The 13,456-nt window shown below is 49.3% G+C and overlaps 1 protein-coding gene across 3 annotated transcripts in view; it reads right to left on the bottom strand.

Annotated features, from left to right (window-relative positions):
• fam234b (family with sequence similarity 234 member B) overlaps positions 1 to 13,456 on the bottom strand; it is a 78,214-nt gene that overhangs the window by 44,386 nt on the left and 20,372 nt on the right. For all 3 annotated transcript variants that reach the window (XM_078237651.1, XM_078237652.1, XM_078237653.1), the window contains exons 2-5: positions 8,725 to 9,135; positions 6,336 to 6,452; positions 3,018 to 3,206; positions 560 to 693 (exon numbers count right to left, since the gene is read on the bottom strand). In XM_078237651.1, coding sequence (XP_078093777.1) covers positions 560 to 693; positions 3,018 to 3,206; positions 6,336 to 6,452; positions 8,725 to 9,135 — 851 coding nt within the window. The remainder of the gene's footprint in view (positions 1 to 559; positions 694 to 3,017; positions 3,207 to 6,335; positions 6,453 to 8,724; positions 9,136 to 13,456) is intronic.

Below are 13,456 nucleotides of genomic sequence, written 5' to 3'. Positions count from 1 at the left end.
CCAGGTCCCTAGCGCTGTGAGGCAGCAGTGCTAACCACTGTGCCACCGTGCTGGCGCTGTGAGGCAGCAGTGTGGGATATGCGGCAGCTCAAATGCTGACAACAAGATTCCACAAACAAACAAAGTAACTGTTCTTTCCTGGGTGTTGACCTGAGGGAGGGATGGTGGCTCAGATAGTGGGAGAGCTCGGTGCTCTGCTTCGCCTTCAGATCATTTACGTGCACCAGAACTTGGTTTAGTTCTACACAAAATATGGCATCTCTGACAATCACGCACCCCTTCAGTACTGCATGTGACAGTCAGCAAAGACCACAGGGGCAAATTTCCACTAAGATCTTTCACTTGCATCTTCCTAACTTCCAGAGTGCAGGCACACAAATTCAGCCCGTGTGTCTGAATGCTGGGATGGGGATCGATTCCACAATCTTCCGACTCAGAGGCAAGAGCACTACCACTGAAACAAGCCAGCACTTACTAAGCATGAAGGGTGATTGCCACCCGAACTGCGGAAGGTGCCAACCTGTGGTTATTTCACTGGGAGCTGAGAGTTGGTCCGTACCGGTACAGTAGAGGGTCTGCTCCCGAGGAGTATGTCTGCAAATCCATCGCTGTCTATATCAGGGAGGAGCAGTGCCGGGGCGGCTGGAGTCTGACGGGATTGGTACACGCTCTTCTTTTCCCACAGGCTACTTCCTGAAAAACAATAGTGAATAATGTGGTTACTTAACACAGAGAGAGTGCATTGTAACACCGGTCACTGTCACAGAGTGCGAACTGTCACAGAGAGAGTGTGCTGTAATACAGGGTCCTATCACACAGAGAGTGCGCTGTAATACAGGGTCCAGTCACACAGAGAGTGTGCTGTAATACAGGGTCCAGTCACAGAGAGAGTGTGCTGTAATGCAGGGTCCAGTCACAGAGAGTGTGCTGTAATACAGGGTCCAGTCACAGAGAGTGCGCTGTAATGCAGGGTCCAGTCACAGAGAGAGTGTGCTGTAATACAGGGTCCAGTCACACAGAGAGTGCGCTGTAATGCAGGGTCCAGTCACAGAGTGTGTGCTGTAATGCAGGGTCCAGTCACAGAGAGAGTGTGCTGTAATGCAGGGTCCAGTCACAGAGTGTGTGCTGTAATGCAGGGTCCAGTCACAGAGAGTGCGCTGTAATACAGGGTCCAGTCACAGAGAGTGCGCTGTAATACAGGGTCCAGTCACACAGAGACTGTGCTGTAACGCAGGGTCCAGTCACACAGAGAGTGCGCTGTAATGCAGGGTCCAGTCACAGAGAGAGTGTGCTGTAATGCAGGGTCCAGTCACAGAGAGAGTGTGCTGTAATGCAGGGTCCAGTCACAGAGAGTGTGCTGTAATGCAGGGTCCAGTCACAGAGAGAGTGTGCTGTAATGCAGGGTCCAGTCACAGAGAGAGTGTGCTGTAATGCAGGGTCCAGTCACAGAGAGAGTGCGCTGTAATGCAGGGTCCAATCACAGAGAGTGCGCTGTAATGCAGGGTCCAGTCACAGAGAGTGCGCTGTAATGCAGGGTCCAATCACAGAGAGTGCGCTGTAATGCAGGGTCCAGTCACACAGAGAGTGCGCTGTAATGCAGGGTCCAATCACAGAGAGTGCGCTGTAATGCAGGGTCCAGTCACAGAGAGAGTGTGCTGTAATGCAGGGTCCAATCACAGAGAGTGCGCTGTAATGCAGGATCCAGTCACACAGAGAGTGCGCTGTAATACAGGGTCCAGTCACAGAGAGTGCGCTGTAATACAGGGTCCAGTCACAGAGAGAGTGCACTGTAATACAGGGTCCAGTCACAGAGAGAGTGCGCTGTAATGCAGGGTCCAGTCACAGAGTCTGCGCTGTAATGCAGGGTCCAGTCACAGAGAGTGCGCTGTAATACAGGGTCCAGTCACAGAGTCTGCGCTGTAATGCAGGGTCCAGTCACAGAGAGTGCGCTGTAATGCAGGGTCCAGTCACAGAGTCTGCGCTGTAATGCAGGGTCCAGTCACAGAGAGTGCACTGTAATACAGGGTCCAGTCACAGAGAGAGTGCGCTGTAATGCAGGGTCCAGTCACAGAGTCTGCGCTGTAATGCAGGGTCCAGTCACAGAGAGAGTGTGCTGTAATGCAGGGTCTAGTCACAGAGAGTGCGCTGTAATACAGGGTCCAGTCACAGAGAGTGTGCTGTAATACAGGGTCCAGTCACAGAGAGAGTGCGCTGTAATGCAGGGTCCAGTCACAGAGAGAGTGCGCTGTAATGCAGGGTCCAGTCACAGAGAGTGTGCTGTAATACAGGGTCCAGTCACAGAGAGTGTGCTGTAATACAGGGTCCAGTCACAGAGAGAGTGCGCTGTAATGCAGGGTCCAGTCACAGAGTCTGCGCTGTTACGCAGGGTCCAGTCACAGAGAGTGTACTGTAATGCAGGGTCCAGTCACACAGAGAGTGCGCTGTAATACAGGGCCCAGTCACTGAGAGTGTGCTGTTATCATAGAAATCATAGAAACCCTACAGTGCAGAAGGAGGCCATTCGGCCCATCGAGTCTGCACCGACCACAATCCCACCTAGGCCCTACCCCCACATATTTTACCCGCTAATCCCTCTAACCTACACATCCCAGGACTCTAAGGGGCAATTTTTTTTTCAACCTGGCCAATCAACCTAACCCGCACATCTTTGGACTGTGGGAGGAAACCGGAGCACCCGGAGGAAGCCCACGCAGACACGAGGAGAATGTGCAAACTCCACACAGACAGTGACCCGAGCCGGGAATCGAACCCGGGACCCTGGAGCTGTGAAGCAGCAGTGCTAACCACTGTGCTACCGTGCCGCCTGTTACGCAGGGTCCAGTCATAGAGAGACATAGCAAACTGTGGTCAATAACTCTATGCCCTGGCACTCTGTGAGCTGGGAGCTGGTTAATTACACATCCAGCCTCACCCTGATGGAAGCTTGTCATGACACCAAGGTAGCAGATAGTTTTAAGCAGAGGTCCTGAGGGTGGTTCTGCCGAGGGTCTGCGTACCTGAGCTGCTGTTAACGGCCTTCAACATGTGACTGATTCCAACCAGCAGGCAGATAGAACCTGGCCCTCCATCCATGTAGCCAATGCCGCACTGGATGAACTTCAGTCGCTCCGGGGCCGGGGATGTCCACAGAACGCTGCCATCGACGCCAGATAACACTGCCACTGACACATGGAGTTTCAATGGAGCTGCAGAAAGAGCAGAGGGAGGTTCACGAATTGGACATTCCACTATATTATCAGCTTCGTTAGTTACTAGCCCCTCCGTCATTTACATGATCTACCATTCGGCAAGATTCCCAACTCCTCTTGCCGACTCTCTCTGCCTGCCCTCTCTCTGAGTTGCCATTGAACAGTGTTCAACCTGATTAACCAGTGCTAACAGGGTGCTGCCCCGCAGGGGGAGATACAGGTGGGCCACACTCCCGTTTCCTCTCCAGCAGCCGCTTGCTTAACAGCCACGCATCCGCCTTCTCCAGCAGCAACAATCAGGAGCAGGAAATCTGGATGATTGACTCCTTCTTCCTGAGATTCAAAAGACCATCAGATATAGGAGCAGAATCAGGCCATTCGGTCCATCGTCTGCTCCGCCATTCGATCATGGCTCAAACGTTTCTCAAGCCATTCTCCTGCTTTTTTCCCGTCACCTTTGATCCCCTTGCCAATCAGGAACCTATCTACCTCTGTCTTAAATACACTCAATGACCCGGCCTCCGCAGCTCTCTGTGGCAATGAATTCCACAGATTCACAACCCTCTGGCTGAAGAAATTCCTCCTCAGCTCGGTTCTGAAGTGTTGTCCCTTTACTCTGAGGCTGTGCCATCGGATCCTAGTCTCTCCTACTAATGGAAACATCTTCCCCATGTCCATTCCATCCGGGCCTTTCAGTATTCTGTAAGTTTCAATGAGATCCCCCCTCATCCTTCGAAACTCCATTGAGTACAGACCCAGAATCCTCAAACGTTCCTCATATGTCAAGCCTTTCATTCCCGGGATCATTCTCGTGAACCTTCTCTGGACGCTCTCCAAGGCCAGCACATCCTTCCTTCGATACGGGGCCAAAAACTACTCGCAATATTCCAAATGTGGTCTGATCAGAGCCGTATAAAGCCTCAGCAGTACATCCCTGCTCTTGTATTCTAGTCCTCTCGACATGAATGCTAACATTGCATTTGCCTCCCTAACTACCAACTCAACTTGCAAATTAACCTTAAGAGAATCCTGAACTAGGACTTCAGGTCAAGTGTCTCACCGCAAAGCACGGATCCCCGCTCTGTTCCTGTTAACAGCCAGCTGTCAGGCCTCTGTCAGAGCTCCTCTGGAAGATGGTTTCAATTCATGCCTCCACAGGAGGACTCACCAAAAACTTCTCAAGGGCAATTAGGGACGGGCAACAAACGTGACCTAGGCAGCAATGTTCACATCCCAAGAATGAATGGGAATTTTTTAAAAATTGTTCCAAACATTTAACTCTTTTTCATGTAAAGAAGGTTTCTTTGATAAATTTCAATGTGCATGTTTAGCTAATTTGCCCTACCTTTATAGGTCACTGAGAGGTTCTTCAACTGAGGCAGCATAGCGGTTAGCACGGCTCATCACTGCGCCAGGGAGCCGGGATTGATTCCAGCCTCAGGTGATTGTCAGTGTGGAGTTTACACGTTCTCCCCGTGTCTGCATGGGTTTCCTCCGGGTGCTCCGGTTTCCTCCCACAGTCCAAAGATGTGCAGGTTAGGTGGATTGGCCATGCTAAATTGCTCCTTAAGTATCCCAAGATGTGTGGGTTAGGAGGTTAGTAGGGTCAGTATGTAGGGTTACATGGATAGAACAAAGAACAGTACAGCACAGGAAACAGGCCCTTCGGCCCACCAAGCCTGTGCCGCACATTGGTCCAACTAGATCATTTGTTTGTATCCCTCCATTCCCAAATGGTTTCCAAATAGGGTCTGGGTGAGGTGATCCGTCAGAGAGTCGGTGCAGATTGGATGGGCCAAATGGCCTGCTTCTGCACTGTAGGGATTCTATGATTTCTAACTGCCTTTGGCTGCAATATTCAAACTCCTTTAACCTTTTGGCACAACTCATCCCCTTCACACTGGAGTCAGTCACGTTGCTCTTTACTGTAGTCTTACTAATCCCAGTTCAGTTCATTCAACTTGCAGAACACGTGATGTGACTGGACAATTGGCCAGAACCGATGACGACTCAAAATCACCAAACCAATCCCAGCAGCATGTGCCTTTACAACAACAACTTTCATTTATCTGGTGCCTTTAGCATGGCAAAATGCCCAAGATACTTGGCAAGAACATTATCAATAGAAACAGCCACAGAGGGAGATAACCAGGATGGATGATCAAAAGCTTTGTTAAAGAGATGGGCTTTAAGAGGAAAGGAGGGAAGGGTAAAGAGGCGGGAGTTTTTAGGGAGGGAGTTCCAAAGCTGAACACATAGCCACCGACGAGAGCAATTCAAATTGGGGATGTGCACGAGGCCAGAAGTGGAGGAACGCAGAGACCCTGAAGGGTTGTAGGGCTGCAGGAGATTATGGAGGAGGGAACACCAAGGGGAGATTTGTAATCAGAATTGTGGATTTTAAAACTGAGGCATTTTCAGACAAGGAGTTAAAGTAAGATATGGGGTGATGGGCAAACAAGGCTTGGGGCATGTTAGGATGTGGGCACTAGAGATTGGATGAACGCAGGTTAGAAGATGAGAAGCCAGCCAAGAGATCACTGAAACAGTCAAGTCTAAAGATAATAAACGCATGGCCGAGGGTTTCAGGAGAGGCTGAGCTGAGATTTGGGTGCAGTTGGGCAATGTTATAGAAATGGATGTAGACAATCTTACGATCACCATCTCTGGCTCAGCTTCATGTAGTTGTCAGTGATGGAAATGATAGTCAGGGAACAAAAGCTTGTTGCACGGACCAAATACAATGGTTCAGTCTTACCAGGATTTGGTTGGGGTCCGATTATCTTTCTGAGCAAACTAGCAGGAGGTCACTGGGAGACAACACGGGGAGAGAGTAGAGTCTCGGAGATATGGGAAGGCACACCAGAGAAATTCACTGTAGAAAGCTGAAACGAGAGCATTCACCCCAGAAAGAGTAAGCCCTCGGGAAAGGAAAGGATTATAATGTAGGCTTGTGTTGGCTTTGGGCCGTTCCCTGATAAGCTGTTATCTACTTCACTCGGTTACTACGTCCAGTGGATGTTATAAACAGGATGAAGCAATTTTAACTGATTGAGTGAAGGTATTTTGGAATCTTATCCAGATACTGCCAGATGTACAGCAAATACTCCAGCAGCCCTACATTACCTTGTAGTCGGAGGCCTCCTCTCTGGTCCCGGGTTTTCCCAGTGGAACTGAAGGAAACAATAACATCAGAAACTTGATCATCGTTGACATCCCAGAGGGTCATCACAGGAGGGAATCCTGTGGGAAAGAAAGAAGCCCTGGATGAATCATCATAGAATCCCTACAATGCAGGAGGAGGCCATTCGGCCCAGCAAGTCTGCACTGGCTCTGACACAGTATCTCACCCAGGCCCTCTCCCCCATTTTATCCCTGTGACACCGCACATAGAACATAGAACATAGAAAGCCACAGCACAAACAGGCCCTTCGGCCCACAGGTTGCGCCGATCACATCCCCACCTCTAGGCCTATCTATAGCCCTCAATCCCATTAAATCCCATGTACTCATCCAGAAGTCTCTTAAAAGACCCCAACGAGTTTGCCTCCACCACCACCGACGTCAGCCGATTCCACTCACCCACCACCCTCTGAGTGAAAAACTTACCCCTGACATCTCCTCTGTACCTACCCCCCAGCACCTTAAACCTGTGTCCTCTCGTAGCAACCATTTCAGCCCTTGGAAATAGCCTCTGAGAGTCTACCCTATCCAGACCTCTCAACATCTTGTAAACCTCTATCAGGTCACCTCTCATCCTTCGTCTCTCCAGGGAGAAGAGACCAAGCTCCCTCAACCTATCCTCATAAGGCATGCCCCCCAATCCAGGCAACATCCTTGTAAATCTCCTCTGCACCCTTTCAATGGCTTCAACATCTTTCCTGTAATGAGGTGACCAGAACTGCGCGTTTATTATCCCCATGATCCCACACATTTAAATCATCCAACCTCCATATTTTGGGACACTAAAGGGCAATTTAACATGGCCAATCCACCTAACCTGCGCATCTTTGGATTACGAGAGGAAACCCAAGCACCCAGATTTATTTATTATAAAGTCTATTTATTTATTAGTCACATTAACACTGCAATGAAGTTACTGTGAAATTCCCCTAGTCACCACACTCCGGCGCCTGTTCGGGTCAATGCACCTAACCAGCACGTCTTTCAGACTGTGAGAGGAAACCAGAGCACCCGGAGGAAACCCACACAGACACGGGGAGAACATGCAGACTGCACACAGACAGTGACCCAAGACCGGAATTGAACCTGGGTCCCTTGTGTTGTGAGGCAGCAATGCTAACCACTGTGCCACCATGCCATCCTACAGGAAGGATTGTTGAAGAGACACAATAACACAGGAAAGAGCCTAGAATGAGGCTGGGGCACACTGCACTGAGGTTGATTTATTCAAAAATGGTCAAACTTTTCTGCCAGTTTCCACAAATCTCTTGTTCTTAAATAGCGGTGACCATCTCTCAGTCACCTGCTACAGGAACAGTCTCTTCTGGTTGAGATACAGGAAGATCCATCCTTTACAATTCAAAAGAAAGGTTTGAGGCTGATGTTGGTGTTCACAAACTGAGCAGCCAGCAGGTGGGGTTCTCTCAGTGATTCTGCCACCTCCGTAGGAATGGTTAAGGAGGTCATTTAGCCCCTGGATCCTATTCCACCATTCCATGAGATCATGGCTGATCTGCAGCCGAACTCCATATGAACCTGCACATCTTTGAACACTAAGGGGCAATTTAGCACGGCCAAACACCTAACCCGCACATCTTTAGACTGTGGGAGGAAACCGGAGCACACGGAGGAAACCCACGCAGACACGGGGAAAACGTGCAGACTCCACACAGACTGTGACGCAAGCCGGGAATTGAACCCGGGTCCCTGGCACTGTGAGGCAGCAGTGCCAACCACTGTGCCACCATCATCAGGACGTGCTGAGTGCTGGACAGTTCATCATAGGGAGGGCTGATAAATTGCAGGGCCTTCCACTCCCAGCCCATCCTCCTGATCTGCTACCATCTCTTTACAGAGTGGCAATGGCAGATGTGGTGGAGGGGGTGGTATGCATCTCATCAAAACACCGGCTCTATGGCAGTGGGAAGAGAAGACAGGAAAAATGCAGCAAAGTTGGAAGAGGTGCTACTTGTTCAAAATTTCAGTGCATTTTCCATTCTCTCCTGTGAACCTTTCTGGCCACACACCACTCCCACTGCACAGGACTGTGAGCGGCCTGACCTCAGCCAGTGCAGCTTCATCATTCACTAAAAGGTGCTGAAGAGCGGGTAGAGATGCTCAGCTTCCCTTGTGTGCGGACATGGCTGACCTCCAGTCAGCACCTCCCGGATAAGGCAGGGCAAAGGTCAGCAATTCACCCTAGGCGGGATCACAAGTCCTTGCTCGCCACTGCAACACGAGGCGTCGCACTGCTCCTCCCACCCCCCCGCCCATCACTCTAATACACAAAGTGTGGCTGCCAGTGCGTTTCCACCCTCCCAGCGCCGCTCACCAGCGGCTTGGCCCAGGCTTCGGTTCCATGAGGTCATCAGTGGCTGGCTCCTTGGGCACGGGATGAAGAAAGCACAGACGAGGACCAGGACCATGGCGAAAGCGAGGGTGAGAAGGAAGGCAGCCGTCCGCAGGCAAGGGACGAGTGACCTTCTGGTTTTAATGGTAAACTCGTCCGATACCTCCGTAGCTCGGACCTCCGCAGAGCTGGTTTCGTCCAGCCGCCGTTGCTTCACTTTCAGAGTGTGCATTTCGACTGCAGCATCTGCGTCACCGTCAAGTGTGGCCTCAATGCTAGCCTCGGCCTGCAGGCTGCCGTTCTTCTGGTAGCCGAGATTGCCATCGTCCTCGCTGTCATCGCTGTCAGCCTGCCGGAGTGGGTCGTACTCTCCCAGATCGTGAATCTTTTTCCCTGGAAAATGAAGAGTTATCATAGATAAATCATAGAAACCCTACAGTGCAGAAGGAGGCCATTCGGCCCATCGAGTCTGCACCGACCACAATCCCACCCAGGCCCTACCCCCACATATTTACCCACTAATCCCTCTAACCTACGCATCCCAGGACTCTAAGGGGCAATTTTTTTTTTTTTAAACCTGGCCAATCAACCTAACCCACACATCTTTGGACTGTGGGAGGAAACCGGAGCACCCGGAGGAAACCCACGCAGACACGAGGAGAATGTGCAAACTCCACACAGACAGTGACCCGAGCTGGGAATCGAACCCAGGACCCTGGAGCTGTGAAGCAGCAGTGCTAACCACTGTGCTACCGTGCCGCCCCAAGTTATTGAAAAGGATGCTCACCGACACTCTTCTCACCTCATAGAATCATAGAATTCCTACAGTGCAGAAGGAGGCCATTCGGCCCATCGAGTCTGCACCAACCAAACTCCCACCCAGGCCCTATTCCCATAACCCCACATATTTACCCTGCAAATCCCCCTGACACTATGGGTCAATTTAGCACGGCCACTCAACCTAATCCGCACATCTTTGGACTGTGGGAGAAAACCGGAGCACCAGAGGAAACCCACGCAGACACGGGGAGAATGTGCAGACTCCACACAGACAGTTACCCGAGGCCAGAATTGAACCCAGGTCCCTGGTGCTGTGAGGCAGCAGTGCTAACCACTGTGCCACGGTGCCACCCTCTAAACACTTTACAACTTTTACAATTTATATCAATGACTTGGATGAAGAGAGTGAAGATGTGGTTGCTAAATTTGCTGATGACACAAAGATAGGTAGAAAAATAAATTGTGAAGTGAACATAAAGAGGCTACAAAAGGATTAGATCGGTGAGGGATCCTGTGTATACTGAGCCCTGTTTGTTTCAGTCTGTGCAAAGACTTCATTTTAAGATATTTCTGCCAATGCACAATTACATTTGAATGCTGGACTGTAGGGGTTAACTAACTCTGCTAAGCTGCACAATTGTAGATAAGTTGACTGCATGTAGAATCAGAAGGCATGATAGGTTAGCTAAAAATTGACTGCATTCCTGAAGGGTACACAATGCAGGCAAACAACAGTTTCCCATTACAGCAGCTGCGAGGATTGTTTTTCTAGGTGGAGACAGCATGTGAAAAACACTTCCAATTATGAGATAAAGGTTGGAATATATTTTGGCTTTAATGTGTGCGCATTCAGTTCTTGCTCAAGTTTAAGTTCAGTTCAGTTCAGGGCCTGGCTGAGAAGCTAGTCTCCAAGTTTGCAATAAAAGAAAACTATTTTAAAACTCATATCCGTGCTGTTCTCTCATCTCTCCAAACGAATGAATGGACCCAACAATTAGGTTAAAAGGGTGGGCAAAATATGGCAAATGCTGTATAATGTGGGCAAATGTGAAACTGTCCATTTCAACAGGACGAATGAAAAAGAAGCTTGTTATCTAAATGGTGAGAAATTGCAGAGCTCTGAGGCGCAGAGCTCCCAGTGAGCATGTCTGCAGTAAGTGTTGGTTGCTTGAGGAACTCCGGCTCAGAGTGGGTGAGCTGGATTAGAACCATAGAAAATTACAGCTCAGAAACAGGCCTTTTGGCCCTTCTTGTCTGTGCCGAACCATTTTATGCCTAGTCCCACTGACCTGCACTTGGACCATATCCCTCCACACCCCTCTCATCCATGAACCCGTCCAAGTTTTTCTTAAATGTTAAAAGTGACCCCGCATTTACCACTTTATCCGGCAGCTCATTCCACACTCCCACCACTCTCTGCGTGAAGAAGCCCCCCCTAATATTCCCTTTAAACTTTTCTCCTTTCACCCTTAACCCATGCCCTCTGGTTTTTTTCTCCCCTAGCCTCAGTGGAAAAAGCCTGCTTGCATTCACTCTATCTATACCCATCAAAATCTTATACACCTCTATCAAATCTCCCCTCAATCTTCTACGCTCCAGGGAATAAAGTCCCAACCTATTCAATCTCTCTCTGTAACTCAGCTTCTCAAGTCCCGGCAACATCCTTGTGAACCTTCTCTGCACTCTTTCAATCTTATTTACATCCTTCCTGTAACTAGGTGACCAAAACTGTACACAATACTCCAAATTCGGCCTCACCAATGCCTTATATAACCTTACCATAACACTCCAACTTTTATACTCGATACTCCGATTTATAAAGGCCAAAGTACCAAAGGCACTCTTTACGACCCTATCCACCTGTGACGTCACTTTTAGGGAATTCTGTACCTGTATTCCCAGATCCCTCTGTTCAACTGCACTCTTCAGAGTCCTACCATTTACCCTGTACGTTCTTCTTTGGTTTGTCCTTCCAAAGTGCAATATCTCACACTTGTCTGCGTTAAATTCCTTTTGCCATTTTTCAGCCCATTTTTCTAGTTGGTCCAAATCCCTCTGCAAGCTTTGAAAACCTTCCTCACTGTCCACTACACCTCCAATCTTTGTATCATCAGCAAACTTGCTGATCCAATTTACCACATTATCATCCAGATCATTGATACAGATGACAAACAACAATGGACCCAACACCGATCCCTGCGGCACACCACTAGTCACAGGCCTCCACTCAGAGAAGCAATCCTCCACAACCACTCTCTGGCTTCTTCCATTGAGCCAGTGTCTTATCCAATTTACTACCTCCCCATGTATACCTAGCGACTGAACCTTCCTAACTAACCTCCCATGAGGGACCTTGTCAAAGGCCTTGCTGAAATCCAGGTAGACAACATCCACCGCCTTCCCTTCATCCACTGAGCTTTGGGTGCTGCGACACATCAGGGAGGGGGAGAGATACCTGGACACTGTGTTCCAGGAGGCAGTCACACCCCTTAGATTAAATACCTTGAATTCGGCTCGTGGTCAGGGACAGAAGGGTGTGGCTGTGAGTGAGGCAGGTAGAGGGATCCAGGAGGTAGGGTTGCGGGAGCCTCAGTCCCTGAATCTGTACAACAGGTTTGAGATTCTTGCTCCCTGTGTGGATGGGAATGGGTACTGCAGGGAGGGTGAGCAAACTGACCACGGCACCATGGTAGAGGGAGCTGTTCAAGTGGGGAGAGAAAACAGAAATGTAGTCGTAATTGGAGATAGTATAGTTAGGGGCAGAGACACTGACCAGGATCGAGAGTCCCGAAGGTTGTGTTGCCTACCTGGTGCTCAGGTTCGGGACATCTCATCGAGGTTGCAGAGGAACTTGGAATGGGAGGGTAAAGATCCAGTTGTCGTGGTCCACGTAGGTACCAATGACATAGGTAGAAAAGGAACAAAGGTTCTGCTAAGGGAGTCTGAACAGCTGGGAGCTAAATTAAAAAGCAGAATCAAAAATGTAATAATCTCTGGATTACTACCTCAGCCACGAGCTAATTGGCACAAGGTCAATAAGATTAAGGAGGTGAATGCGTGGCTCAAAGATTGGTGTGGGAGGAATGGGTTTGAATTCATGGGACATTGGCACCAATTTTGGGGAAGAGGGGACCTGTTCCGATGGGACGGTCTTCATCTGAATCGCGCTGGGACCAGAGTTCTGGCGAATCGTATAACTAGGGCTGTAGATAGGGCTTTAAACTAAACAGTTGGGGGGGGAAGGTTCAGTTGTATGGAGAACTAGAAAATCAAAGTTAAAGGAGAGGGTAGAAGTGCAGGTTAATGGAACTGAGGGCTCAGGAGAGGTTAGTAAAGTTTCCAGACCACGTAATAGAACAGAGAGTATAGAAGGTGGCAGGAATCTAACCTCAGGCAGAGCAAAAAAGGTGACAAGCATGAGAAGGGAGGTGGTCAGTGCAGGATTGAGGGTGCTGTACCTAAATGCGCGCAGTATACGGAACAAGGTAAATGAGCTTGTTGCGCACATTGAAATTGGCCGGTACAATGTTGTGGGCATCACAGAGAAGTGGCTGCAAGGGGATCAGGGCTGGGATCTAAATATCCAAGGATATGTGACCTATCGGAAGGACAGGCAGATGGGCAAAAGGGGCAGGGTTGCATTGTTAGTAAGGAATGAAGTTAAATTGATAACAAGAAGTGATGTAGGATCAGAAGGCATAGAATCTCTGTGGGCAGAGTTGAGGAATCGTAAAGGTAAAAAGACCCTGATGGGAGACCCCCTAGCCGTATTCAGGATGTGGGGCAGAAAATAAATCAGGAGATTGAAAAGGCATATAAAAAAGGAAATATTACAATAATCATGGGGGACTTCAATTTGCAGGCGGACTGGGAAAATGAGATAGGTGGATCCCAAGAAAAGGAATTTGTGGAATGTCTAAGATGGTTTTTTGGA

The sequence above is a fragment of the Mustelus asterias genome, chromosome 21 (genome assembly GCF_964213995.1).
Source record: "Mustelus asterias chromosome 21, sMusAst1.hap1.1, whole genome shotgun sequence".
Lineage (NCBI taxonomy): Eukaryota > Metazoa > Chordata > Chondrichthyes > Carcharhiniformes > Triakidae > Mustelus > Mustelus asterias.
This window is presented reverse-complemented; position numbering and strand designations above follow the sequence as displayed.